At 35.5% G+C, this 14,291-nt stretch overlaps 1 protein-coding gene and 1 long non-coding RNA gene across 3 annotated transcripts in view; one reads left to right on the top strand and one right to left on the bottom strand.

Annotated features, from left to right (window-relative positions):
* Positions 1-14,291, bottom strand: part of EPB41L4A (erythrocyte membrane protein band 4.1 like 4A) — a 188,271-nt gene that overhangs the window by 50,129 nt on the left and 123,851 nt on the right. The window contains exons 10-12 of the mRNA XM_021009510.2: positions 13,073-13,164; positions 12,163-12,240; positions 7,812-7,927 (exon numbers count right to left, since the gene is read on the bottom strand). Coding sequence (XP_020865169.1) covers positions 7,812-7,927; positions 12,163-12,240; positions 13,073-13,164 — 286 coding nt within the window. The remainder of the gene's footprint in view (positions 1-7,811; positions 7,928-12,162; positions 12,241-13,072; positions 13,165-14,291) is intronic.
* The window catches only part of LOC110223819 (uncharacterized), a 41,095-nt gene that overhangs the window by 8,439 nt on the left and 18,365 nt on the right, over positions 1-14,291 (top strand). The gene's annotated exons all lie outside the window — the stretch shown is intronic.

The raw sequence follows: 14,291 nt of genomic DNA, 5'->3' as shown, positions 1-14,291 counted from the left end.
TTGAACTTCTATAAAGTATATAGCAACTACTTTAAGAAGTTTCTAAGAATTTATTTGTATTTCTTTTTTTTTTTTCAGTCAGAGACAAAGTTTATTAAAACACTGATTAAGGTGAGCAAGATTTTAAGAATCTGCTATTGGCCAGATTTTAAGAATCAGTGATTTAATGGGGGCAAGAGGGACCTTATATACTGAAAGACCATGGAAAGATTTAGATTTGGATTTGGGTGTAATCTAGGAGTGGAACAGAGACGGGTTCTAAATGGAATTAAGGGTAGGAAGTGATCTGGAGGTAACAGACAATGAAGGGCTGGGCAGGGCTAGAGGTAACAGTTAGTTGGAGATTGGGTGTGGGGCCACAATGTAAGGCCAGCTGAAAAGATTACTGGGATGAGGGGATGCGAAAGTTCAAGGGAAGTTTGGCGGGGCTGGTGTTTTCCAGGGCCCAGATCCCGTCATTCACCCCTCAAACAAATGGGACTTAAATTCTTTTGGGGTAAAGGGTGAAGGTCTCAGCTTCTGAAATTGCTTCCTGTTGGCAAAGGGTGCAGAGCTCTCTCTGCCTCACTGGGTCCTTTCAGGGGTCAGACTTGGTTCAGTGGGCTAGAGACCTTGGATTCGGTTGGTATATAGCCTGAGCAGTCATCTGGAAATTGATGGCTCGGACCTTGATTTATTTGTATTTCTAAAAGTTGAGGTTAAAAAGGGGCAGCTAGGTGGCGAAGTGGATAGAGCACCGGCCCTGAAGTCAGGAGCACCTGCGTTCAGATCCCACCTCAGACCAAACAAACATCTGACACTTACTAGCTGTGTGACCCTGGGCAAGTCACTTAACCCCAATTGCCTAAAAACAACCCCCCCCAAAAAAAAGTTGAAGTAAAAAACTAGATTTTTAAAGATTACTTTTGGGAAACTTTAAAGTTGTATTGGTTTTGTATTGCTTTGGTTCTAACACTGCTAGGCTAACATAGAAGCAAATCTCAGTTTCAATCCAAGCAAAATACAAGTGTATCCTGAGTCTGACAAAGAAAAGAGGTAGAAAATATTCTGATGCTATATGTTCCCAAAATAATCACTAGAGCTGATAAATACCCTCTACCCATGAAAACCTTCCTAAAAAAGGAACCCTAAGACACGTCCTAAAGTGACTAGCAAAACTGAAGTTCAACATCAAGCAATAAAGATGAAAATATCTTTGAAGACATGGCAGAGATGCAACGCTGACAAAAAAAGTACTTGCTGAGTCAAGAGAAGAACTGCCACAATGATTTATTTTCACAGAGAACTCAAGAGTTCAGGTAAGGCTATACAGAAAGAAACTTAAGGAACAAATGCTTCATTTTGTAACATTTTCATTAAAAGAATAAATTGATTTAAGAGCAAGTACACTAATAACTCTGGAAAAGGAATTCTTTGGAGACTGGTTAAAAGTACTAAATTATTTTGTAATTGAGGATATATTCAGTGTAACAAATATAATTTTAAAGAAACCCATCTAGTATATGGCATTGAAGTGAGACTTTGTAGGGAAATATAGCAATTAATTTTCTGATAAGTTTAGAAGAACAATTAGGGAATTAGTGGTAATTTTTTTGAAGTTTAAAAGTAAAGGCACCTATGCTACATGGCCTTGTCTAGAAGTTTATTTCCAAAAGAAGAAAGCTATGGGGTGGTAGTTACCAAGCATGGATGTTTTAAGTGAGGAATTTTTTGAGGATACATGGACATGAAGGTGGGAATGACTGAGGTTATTTGCTGGGCTTTACAGTATAGTAGCTGATCATTTATGCAAATTTGCTTTGTATTTGGTTTTGAAAGAAGAGCCACTTAATCTGAGACAGTGGGAAAGGAGAAAACAGCAGCAGAAGGCATCTAATATGATAAAGAGGAGATGAGAACAGAGCTCAGTGAATGGCCTCATTTTCTCAGCTGTGATGGTGGGTATTAGAGCCATAGAACAGTTAAGGATTGATGAAAAAGTCTGGAAAATCCCCTGCAGTAATTGGTGCAGTGACTTACTTATGAAACAGGTTATTTAGCATGATATTCTGTAAGTATATTCAGAAGTATGGGTAGAAGTGAAGGCAATGCATATATGGGAGTCATACAAGGCTGTGGTTGGCACGAATGATATAACTGAAGATATGATTAAGAGGTAGGAATTCTAGAAAAGGACAATGTAGAATTAAACTGGTTTACCAAGCCTTCAAGATCATGAAAGAGTTTTCCCATTGCATGGGTGATGGTCTATGGTAGAAAAGAAGTTGTAGCATCATATCACTGACCAAATACAGTGTTTCATATCAGAAGACAGGAAGAGGTGGAAAGCTTATCCAGAAAGAGAATTTGAGAGTTCCTAAAGAGAGAGTTCATGCATTTGTTGTTGATAACAAATGGCTGAGGTCTTAGGTCATAGGATATGGAGACATGGAAAAAATAGGTGCGTAGGGAGTTTAATGGAGTATCAAAATACACAGAAATCATGTATTATGAGGGCTGGAGTGAGGGTAGGAGTTCTGGAATAGAAGACTGTGAGCCTCCTGATGAATTCATGGTGAAAGGGAAGTAACCACATGGATATCTAGACAGTAGCTTCTAGGATACTGATTAGATGATAGATGTGGATTGGATTACACAAATCTCAACAAAAAGGTATTAAATGGTACAGATAGTAGGAAATTGTCCTTAGAGGAGAAAGAATATAATTTGTGCAATAGTTTACAATTAATAAATATAATCATGTTTTTTATCATTTCCTAAGATAAAATTTATTTCTATCTGAAATATATAACAGATGATCATATTGTAAAGGCTTCAGTCTTGCAGAAGTGTCTGGTTGAGCCAGTGAAAATCATTGAGCGAAATGATTATTAATAACCAATGATTTGGGGAGATTCAGAGTTCCCCCTTTTTCTATTATCCTCATTTCAAGACCTCAGTCTTAGATGGTTGAGCTAACCTTCTCTATCTGACCCCACCCAACCTTACAAGGAATCTCTGTAATCTGTAGTCTAAGGTGAATTCCATTCAATCAAACTTGGGTGGAGATAGAGCCTTTTGTCTAGAATGCCCAAGGCTGGAGGTGGTCTGGGTATAGGGATTATCTCTTCCTCGAAAAGTGACCAGTCACTCTCAGCCCCTCTTAGGAGTGAGCTTACTTCTCTTTGTAAAGGCCACCTCTCATGTTAACCAATCAGAGCTGAATGCTGTCTTGTCCAAGGGCATATAAACCTCAAAAAGTGGCCATGCTTGCTCTGTGACCAATGAAAGGATAAGAAGTCCTTTTTGTCAATCATATGCTGGCTGTGATTAATAAAACCGGTTATAATTTACCCCAAAACTTTGTCTCTAGAAATTATTTTATTCTCCACATCATTAATCTTCATGGATGATATTTTGTGTTTTCTATAATTGATTATTTCTATCAGAATCAGAGCTCAAAGGGACCCTAGAGATCATCTAGTTCAATAACAGCAGTTACTTGCTCAAGGTAAGAGATTAAGGTCAGGATTCGAACCTAGATCCTCTGACTTGTAATAGCAGCTCCTGATTCCAAATCTACTGTTTTTTTTCCCACTAGACTCTGATTTTCTTTCAGTTTTCTCTTCCTTTACTTTTCAGGTCTGTCGTAGCACTTAGGTCTTGCTGGAATGTCTTGGCTGTTTGCCCAGAGTTTGAACAACAGTAGGTGGAGACCGGAACTGTTAGCGGTGAGCTCTCACTCAGGAATGTGCTTCCTTAAACAGTGTGCTCAGGCTTGAGCTCTGAAGCTTTCAAGTAGAAATGTAAAATATAGTTGTTCAATCTAGTTTTTGATATATGTGATTGAAAGGTTGAGATAAAGGCTTTTCAATTAACAGAAAGTAAGGGATGCATTCATGCTGTTCAGTATTTTTAATTTTGGAGGAGGCATCTTCTATAAAAGGTTTTCAAAATCTGGTCCAGAAACCCGTGATGGTCCAAAAGACTTGCAGTTTATGAGATCAGAACTATTGTCATAATAAGATTTAAACATTTCTAATATTTTAAGTATTGATTTAACCCATATAAACAAAACTCTTTAGGTATGGGGGATAACCCACATTTTTTTAAGAATGTAAAGAAAAAAAAGAATGTAAAGGGGTCCTGAGATCAAAAGTTTGAGAAGCAATGTTAGGTACAATATTAAGTGATAAATAATATAATTAAGAAAAGATAATATAAAAAATAATTTAAGTTCTCTACTATTGTTTTTATCACTTAAATTTTAACGAGAAAAAAAATTATATATAGTAATGGTTTTCTCCTTATTTTGATGGAGCCCTGGCCTCAGTATCTCTTCCCAGGTACTTTCTGACCATCTCTACCCCCACTGGAAACTTGGACTTGACTCCTTGGTTTCCTAGCTCTGATATTAGCTTTTGCTTTATGTGGGTGACTGTGGTCCAGGCATCTCCTCATTATATCTGAATTCCCTTCCCCCTCCTCTCCTGCTTTTCAGCACCCCTTTATGTATTAGAATGTAAGCTCCTTTTGGGTAGGACTGGCTTTTGAAAATCCATCAACCCAAGAACTTAAGAGTAGAATTGTAGAGTTAGAGAGCTGTTTAGGTCACTTATTAGTTAAGTGCTCAGGGTCAGATAGCCTAAGGCTAACTGTGGGGCCCTCATGCAGTCCACTAAGCCACAGTGCTTCTCATCTTAAATAGATTATTTTAGTAGTGATACTGGAGGCACAAGTGATTCAGAAGCATGAAAAATGAATCATATATCAGAAAACCTAATTCTTTTCTCAGCTATACCATTTACTAGCTGTGCTACTTTGGATAAAATAACTTAATGTCTTTTAATCTCAGGTTTTCTTATATCTAAAATGGAAATAATGCCTGGTCCAATGTAATTATAGCAAAGACCACTCAGTTCCTTCTGCTTTTTTAAAAAAGACTAACACTTTAAAATTCTGTCTCTTTAGAAGGAAAGTGATTTCATCAGCCTATATATCATCCAATGTGCAGGTGATAACAGCAACATTCAGAGTGCTTCAATAACTTTCTACCACTCAAAACATTCTTTAAAAAGAACAAGTTTTTGCTTGAGGTAGCTGATATTTTTTGGTAGCCAAGTTTTATATTTAACAGTTTCAACAATGGTAAAATGCCAAATAAACATAGTATTATTAGATTCAAATTTATAGCAAGTCTTTCTCTAAATTTCTATGGCTAAAATAGTTTAAAGCTTGAAAACATGGAGGCAACCTTTGCTCATGAAAACTCTATTCCCCCAAAAGATCTAATTTTTTTAATAGCAGTTTTTATTTTATTTTAAATTTACAGAATAAAACAAGCACTTCCATAACATAGTATAATAAAAAAGATGATTGTACATGAAACAGCAAATCTATTATGCACAACTTGCTATTCCTTTCAAATATACAACAAAATTATCATGTAAACTTTTCCCCCCCTTCTCCTACCCCCTTCACCCCGCCTTTCAAATGAAGAAATGCTGTGGGTTTCTGGCTGGGGAAGAAGTAGCAGCATCAGATTTCACCACCTGGCTCTCACGTAGGTGTGAACATATTTTATTGCAGTTTGTTTTATCTATTTTTGTATATTCTTTCCTGATCTTAAATGTATTAGTATTGGAGATGAAATGGATCAGATTACAACCTTGTGAGCTTTGAAAAGTGGGGAAGCCCATGAAAGGTCCCCTCTGCAACTGGAGCTGGTAGCAGTAGCAACTGAGTCTGGTGTGAAACAAATTCTGAGGCTTAAAGATCTGCAAGACCCAGCAAAACCAACCTAGTAAAATCAAGCCCCAACTTAAAACACTGTGTAAGCAAAGTCCTGAAGTATATTTGTTCAGAGGGAATGTTTTGTAGCAAACAGTTTAAATCTGAGTTCACTCTTCCTAGGAACTAAAACATGTGGAGGTATGTTCTCAATATGGAATGTTGTTTTACTTTGGTCCTTTGCATAATTTCTCACTAAATACCCTTTTATAAAAGCTAATTAATATTAAGAGGTTAATTGATATTTAGTAAATGGTAACTAGTCAACTGATATTGGGGAAAACACACTAGATGATGTTCAAGAGCTATAATACCAGATAATCCTAACCCCTTGGGGTTTCTCCTAGCAAGAGTGGGGTTGGGGAAGTGAGACACAAGGCTGTACTTATAAGACAATTTGAATTGTTAGACAGAAGTCATTCATGAAGAACTGAAGTGGGGAGGCAGTGTGGTATACTGGAGAGAGACCTGGAATCAGGAAAATCCTGCCTCTGACATCTTCCAGCAAGTCATTTAACCTCCTTCTTTCTACGTCATAGCATTGATGTGGTCTTCCAATGAGAAAATAAATGGGTGCAAAAACCAAAAATAAGGAACGTATTTTAAAAAAGAAACTGAAGGCACTTTGGGAAATTGTCTGTAGTTCCACGTTGGTCCCCTTGGAAGCATCTTTGTAAGGCAGGTGATAGAAATTTGCTCAAACTTCCATAGTAGAAATTATCATATCAAGCCTTTTTTTGTAATGTTTTCTTAGAGAAAATTGTCTATTTAAATTTTTATGTAAAATACTCTTAATAGTCTTAACTTGCTCTTTGGCCCATCCATGATGAGAATGAAGACCTGTCTAAGCAACCAGACTGTTGACATCTCTCTGAAGGGCAGGACAGTTAATATGAAGGGCCCTAGAGGAATCCTGTGAAGGCATTTCAACCATATCACAATGTTGAGCTCAGTCTCCTTGAAAAAAAGAGAAACAAGCTCCAGGTTGACAAGTGGTGGGAAAATCAGAAAAGAATTTGCAATAGTTTTCACAGTCTATGGTTATGTGTAAAACAAGACCCAAGAGGTCACCCTTAGTACAAGATGAGGGTTATGTATGCTCACGTCCTCATCAAGATAAGTCACTGAAATTGTTATGTAAGAGAATGTCTCACTTGTTGAAGCAGAAACTTGAAAAAAATATATCTGAAGAATATGCATGAGACCAAGTATTGATTGTGCTGTTTCTCAAGCCCCAAAAGATAAGTTTAATTCTTGAAGGAAATATAAAAACAAAAACAAAAGAACAACAACAACAAAAAAAAACCAAACCCAAGATATCAGAAAATTTCTGGATGGCATCATTCTTTCTGAGAAAGTCATAGTGCAACAGGCTGAAGAATCTTGACTTCTTGGCATTTGTTTATTTTAAGAAATAGTATATAGTTTCACAGAATGTTTTGCTAATCCAGTTTTGTTCTTGTTCAGTACATGGCCAAGGATGCTTTCTCAATTCTAGACAATCAGCAGAACAATAAATCAAGCACTCATTTGTAGCATTTTGGATTTTTAAGGCATAAATGCTTACAATGAACATTTAACAATTTGTTCTTCAGAGCCAGTTCAACCTGGCTCCAGCACACCCCTAAATATGCCTCTAAAGTAGTAAGATCTCACATCAAAATTTGTGTTCTTACCTTGTACTGATTCAGTTATAGGTTCGAATAGACTGAATAGATGGTTTTCTATTTTGCTTTTTTAATTTTGCCTTGGTAAAATAATGGTTCTTTTTTGTAGTTTTAGTTTGCTTATTTGTTGTCATTGGTTGACATAAACCGGAAGTCACCAATAAGGTAACTTTCCCTCAGCCACTTCGATCATGAAAACAGTCATAAAAACGAGGGGGAGGGAGTGAGCAAAGAGAAGAAAGCAGTCATGTAAGAAATGTTCTGAGGGTAACAACTATATGATAATTACGGGTTTACAACAGAATATCAGCGAGAACAGTTACTGCAGAGTAAACACTGGGGTATATAAAGTGCCTTTGGGTGCTTGAGACTCACCTGATGGCTGTATTTGTGCTGTTCTCTTAGGGTATGTCTTGCTCCGACTTCTTTCCACTTTCTGATCGGGCCGAGGGAGAGGAACAGAAAGATCTCGGCTCATTTGTAAGGCTGTCCTGTCATTTAAAAAGTGACATTTTGATGAGTACAAGCAAAATTTTAAAAAAGTGTTTTAAAGCAAAGATGTGAAATCTGAAGAACAGAGGAGTGAAGGCTGACTTAGCTGTACTTAGATGCTTACATGAAACTACATGGAAGCGGCAACTGTTATTTTACTCCACTAGGACAGTACAAGAAGGAGACTTAAATTCCAGGATTTACATTTGGTACAGCGATAGGCTTCTGGCTGGCAGAGAGGTTTATTAAATGTTAAAAGGAGTCACTGAGTGAGGATTTTATTTCAGGAGAGGTGGAGTTTTAATTCCAGTTCTACAGCTCAAAAAAAAAAAAAGAATTGAGTCTATTTGATTTCTCCCCTGTGAGGCATTTAACTCATTTTTGTTTTCACTTACATGGCAAGTTGCAAAGCATTCCCGACTGTTTTATTCAATGTGCTTTTGTTTTGGCTCTTTCTTTGACCCTATGCCAACGTCATCGGGGCTTGGTATTGAGCCTAGGGAGAGCAAAAGAAATGGCTCTGGAACCTACTTGGAACCATCCTTTAGTGAAGAGTACGAGTAGCAAATGAAATTAATCATCTCACATAATTTCATCATGTAATTAGAATGCTTTATTTTTTTTTTGCTGAAGTTCCAAAAACATTTATCATATTAGCAGATAGCATTTATTTAGTGCTTTAAGGTTTACTAAGTGCTTTACAAATATTCTATCACTTAATCCTTACAACAGCCCTCAAAGGGAGATTCTATTATTAAAATTCCCATTTTAAAGATGAGGAAACTCGGGCATTCAGTGTTTAAGTAACTTGCCCAGGGCTGTACAGCCATTATGTATGGAGCCAAATTTGAACCCAGTTCCTCTTGATTTCAGGTCCAGCATTCTATCCACTGCACCACCTTCAAATCCAGCCATAGATACTTGTTAGCTGTTTGGTCCTGGGGAAGTTAAAATTTAACTTCTATCTCAGTTATTATTTTTACATATTGTCATTATTTTAAAAATTACTCTTTATTCTTTTGAACAAAGTAAAGGGGGGAAGGAAGGAAAAAATAACCAAGAAACCTTACCTATTGGGAAGAAGAACCCCAGCTGATAGTCCCTTACAGTAGTTTTTGAATATTAAGAATTTTTTTGTTTCCACTTAATCTTTTTTTTGGGGGGGCATGGCTTTAAAGGAAATCCTGGCTAAAGGTTAAATGGGTAAAGTTTACAGGAGGATAGTTATTTGGTTTTAATGGCATTTCTCTAAAAGCCTTTTGTTGGATTTAGGAACAAGTTATATTAACTAAGCATGACTTCTATTTACTTATTCGTTTTTAATTTTTTCTTTTTGGCTAGGCAATGGGGTTAAGTGACTTGCCCAGGGTCATACAGCTAGTGAGTGTTATGTGTCTGAGGCCGGATTTGAACTCAGGTTCTCCTAATTCCAGGGCCAGTGCTCTACCCACTGTGCCACCTACCTGCCCCTGGGCATGACTTTTAGATCATGTGTTTTTACTGCAAAGAGAAGTCTGTGAACTTATTGTTTTAAAATATTTTTTTTCTAATTACAAATAAATATACTTTTTTACATTTTTAAAAAAGTTTTGAGTTCCAAATTTCCTCCCTCCTTCCCTCAGCTAATCCCTCCTAAGACAGTAAGCAATTTGATATAGGTTATAGATGTATAATCATGTAACACATATTTCCATATTAGTCATATTTGTGAAAGAAGAAACAGACTAAAAGAAAAAAATCATGAAAGAAATAAAGTGAAAATAGTATGTTTCGGTCTACATTCACACTTCATGAGTTCTTTGGAATTGTCTTGGGTCATCGTATTGCTGAGAAGAATTAAGTCATGCATAGTTGATCATCACACAATGTTGCTGAACTGTGTACAATATTCTCCTGGTTCTGCTCACTTCACTCAGCATCAGACCATACAAGTCTTTCCAGATTTTTCTGAAATCTACCTGCTCATCATTTCTTATAGCACAATAGCATTCCATTACATTCATGTACCACAACTTGTTTAGCCATCCCCCAACTGATAGGCATCCTCTCCATTTCTAATTGTTTGCCACCACAGCAAAAGCTGCTATAAATATTTTTGTATATGTAGGTCCTTTTACCTTTTTTATGATCTGTATGGGACATTAGACTTAGTATTGGATCAAAGAGTGTGCAGAGTTTAATAGTCTTTTGGGCATAGTTCCAAATTGCTCTCCAGAATGGTGAGATCCATTCACAACTCCACTGACAATGCATTAGTGTCCCAATTTTCCCACACCCTTACCAGTATTTATCACTTTCCTTTTCTGTCATATTAGCCAATCTGAGAGGTATTAAGTGGTACTTCAGAATTGTTTTAGTTCGCATTTCTCTACTCAGTAATAATTTAGAACATTTCTTCATATGATTATAAATATCTTGGACCATTTACCAATTGGGGAATGGCTTGTATTCTTATAAATTTAACTCAGTAATATGTTTGAGAAATGAGGCCTTTATCAGAGATAATTGTTGTAAAAATTGTTTCCCAGCTTTCTATTTTCCTTTCAATCTTGGTTGCATTGATTTTCTTTGTGCAAAAACTTTTAAATTCATTATAATAGTTTCATATTTTATATTTTACATTTCTTGATGATCTCTTATCTCTTTTTGTCCTAAATTCTTCCCTTCTCTGTAGATCTAACAGGTAAATTATGCCCCGCTCTCCTAATTTGCTTATGGCATCACCCTGTACCCATTTTGACCTTATCTTGGTATATGGTCTAAGATGTTGGTCTATGTCTAACTTCTGCCATATTGTTTTCTACTTTCCTCAGCAGTTTTTGTCAGATAGTGAGTTCTTATGCCGGAAGCTGGGGTCTTTAGGTTTATCAAACACTAGGTTACTATGACCATTTCTACTGTGTCTTGTGTACCTAATCTATTCCACTGATTTAAAATTTTAGTTCTTAGCCAGTACCAGATAGTTTTGATGATTACCATTTTATAATATAGTTTGAGATTTGGTATGGCTAGACCACTTTCCTTTGCATTTTTTTTCATTAATTCCCTTGATATTCTTGACCTTTTGTTCTTACAGATGAGTTTTGTTATTGTTTTTTTCCTATTATTCCTACATAAAATAATTTTTATTAATTTGACTGGTATGTCACTGAATAAATAAATCACTTTAGATAGAATTGTATTTTATTTTTTCTAATTACACGTAAAGATAATTGGTGTTATGGTGAGCCCTGGGGCCTGGTCCTATGCCAGGGCCATGAGAAGTGTGTGGGGGGGGGCAGGGGTCCTGGCTGCTAACCTGCTGCTGCAACAGGGCAATGGAGCTCAGACCTCATGCTGGCTTGCTGAGGCAGGATCTACCGCCGGTTTGCCAGAACACTGCCTGCCTTGGACTATGCTCCCCTTTTAGCTTGGTGAGTCAGATCTTTCCTGTGGACCACCTTCCAAGTTGTACTGGCTTAGAAAATTGTTCCACCTCATCTTTTTGTTGGTTTTGCTGTTATAGAATTCATTTTGAGGCACCATTTTATAGTTATTTGGAGATAAAATATGGAAGGCAATTTCCTGCTTACTCCACCATATTGGCTCTTGGAAGTCCCTATGAACTTATGTTTAAAAAATATTTTTATAACTGTAGTAAGTGGTTTCCTTTTTAATCCTGTGTATTTTATTTTATGCATTTAAAAACATCATTATAAGAATGAACCTGGGGCCCTTGACTTGACTATAGTTCCTTGACATTATTATAGGTTAACTCCTGATTCTAGGAAGAGATTTTGACCCTGTGGATTTCCCAAGGCAAAGTCTAGAAGCTGTCCCTTCAAATCTTAAGAAGAAACATTCTGCCAACATGTGTATGCATTCTCATATTTATTTTGAAATTTAAATAATGGAAGCACCAATGACTTTCCCAGCCTGGGAAGTTCCAGAAAGCATTCCAGAAAGCAAACCATTTATTTATTAGATAAGTCATCTGGAGTTGCTTGGAGGCACTCTATATTAATTTATATAGATGCAGATAAAAATATTCTGTACATCTACAGATAGATACATATGAAAACTATATAGTATCAAATAAAAATCAGATCTGAATTAGTTCCTGATTTTACAACTATATATCTACATATAGCCACTGATATAAACACATGTATTTATGCATATATATATATAAACATACATGTGACATACATTACTGTCTATATAATATATATGCATATATGTATCAAACATTTACCTGTATCGGTGTTTATAACTCATGGAACCAAACTTGCTGAGTTTTCTTGACAAAGAATTTGATTCATTTTCTGGTATTCTAAGTGATTTAGAAAATAAAGAAAAATAGTGATAGACAAATATATAAATTTCTATATCATTTTATCAAGATATTCAGATAATTATAGGATAATATTTTATTAGAGTGGTTAGATGAATAGCTCTATTTTCTTAGCCTGAGATGCATAAGTAAATATAACCTGAATGCATAAGTTTTTTAAAGAATATATAATCTCAGTTTTAAGATTCTCCTGGAATCAGTTGACTTTCTCAAAATTTCTTGATCTTTGACCAACAGCAGTTAATTACATTTGTATTTTACAATGGATAACCAATTTTTACTTGCTTACAAAATGGGACACAAATATCATGCTTGGAGTGACCTCAGAAGACTGCTATTATTTGAGCTCCTTACCCTATTTCTTTTAAATTATTAGTAATATACTACATCACATTCCTAATTCAGGATATGAGGGCCTGCTAATTTTTCTTTTTCTTTTTTTTTTAAAAAAAGTCCCACTTGTGTGTAATATTCTTTAAAACATTTGATTCATAAATGTGCTCTCACACAGTGATGCGCAGTGGTTAAATATTAACAGTTATGAAAGTTTTAGATTATGATATTATATCATTCAGATTATGATATTATTGACCATTTCCCCAAGATGTACATGGGTTATGATTAGCTTTTTATATACATATGTATGCTTGTATGTACATTTTATGTCTGTATATATGTATGCTTGACAGACAATGTGGAGACGACCAAAGATTTTTGAGAAATAATTATGAATCTTCTTTGAAATTAAGTTATTTTCTTGAAAATGTTCCTTTGATTAGATTAATACAATGAACAAACTTTTATACTTTACCTAAAGAATGTATGATGCTCAACACAACCCTTCCAGAGATGTTTGCAAGTGCTTTTATTTGGGGCTTCAAAAAAGAAGGAGGTTTCATTGCACTGAAATAAAAGACAATAAGAATTACTCATCATACAAAATGTTAATTCTACAGAAAATTCTCTTTTGTTACAAAATACTCAAATAAATAAAGAATACTTGAAAGTGTGAGTATTACTCTCTCTACTATGCCTTAACAGTCTTGATGAGTTTCCAAAGCTGAAAAAAAAAGAATCATTATTTACCAGCCAATACTTTGGTGAGATAAAGAATAGTAATTGTGAAAGTGAAAGTGAATTAAACTACATGTGATGTTTATACTGATGTAATTTTGTGGTATCTGATAAGGGGAAAAAATGAAATTTTCTTATTATCATACTCATAGAATCTGAGATTTAGAGCAGGAAGGAAAACTAAAAACCATCTAGTCTAATCCACATTTTATTGATGAGAAAACTGATGCCCCGAAAGGCAAAGTACTTGTCAAAGGTCTACATAGCTAGGTGACATTTGTAGATATTTCTTTCCCAACTTTTCCTCCCCTACTCCTCAGGAAATATATAAGGGTTTTTGTTCTTACAACAAGACAAGATACATTAAAAAGAAAGAATACTTGAACAATAAAGACAAATCTCCTTGTTTCTTACACAGAAACATCTCAGAGATCAAGCAGAAAAACAACAACAGGGGCATCAGAATAGGGATGAAAGAGGCTTCTAGGAATCACTATATTCACACAGATAAAAGGGTAATAAAATGATTAATTCCATTATTCTTTCTCTTTGAGATAGTTTTTGGATAATATTTTAAGGGGATAATTTTGTTTTTTTTTAAAAAGTGTTCAAATACAAAAACTTTGATTTCCTTTGGAAGCTCACCTTTTCCTCCTAAGAAAGGATTCAAGACACTGCCAAGAGTACTGGAGTGAAGCGTGGGAGGAGAGAAAGTTACAAGGCATGGGATAATGCTGATTTGTCTCTGGTCACATAGGTCCTAAGATTATGTACTGAATTTTACTTCAATTCCTAAACATTGAAAAAAAATAAGTTGTTTCACTTGTTCCTTTCCAGCAGAAAACACTGCACAAGCTCTTCTTTCCTTTAAGAATTTAATGAAATCAATTTCTTTTAGTCCATTTGTGATCTTTGTGTTGCAACACTCAAGGCAGTGATAATTTCACCACCTTCGA

The sequence above is a fragment of the Phascolarctos cinereus genome, unplaced genomic scaffold (assembly GCF_003287225.1).
Source record: "Phascolarctos cinereus isolate Bilbo 61053 unplaced genomic scaffold, phaCin_HiC Scaffold_4;HRSCAF=312, whole genome shotgun sequence".
NCBI classification, from domain to species: domain Eukaryota; kingdom Metazoa; phylum Chordata; class Mammalia; order Diprotodontia; family Phascolarctidae; genus Phascolarctos; species Phascolarctos cinereus.
The sequence above is the reverse complement of the archived record's forward strand: the minus strand, read 5'-3'. Positions and strand labels throughout refer to the sequence as shown.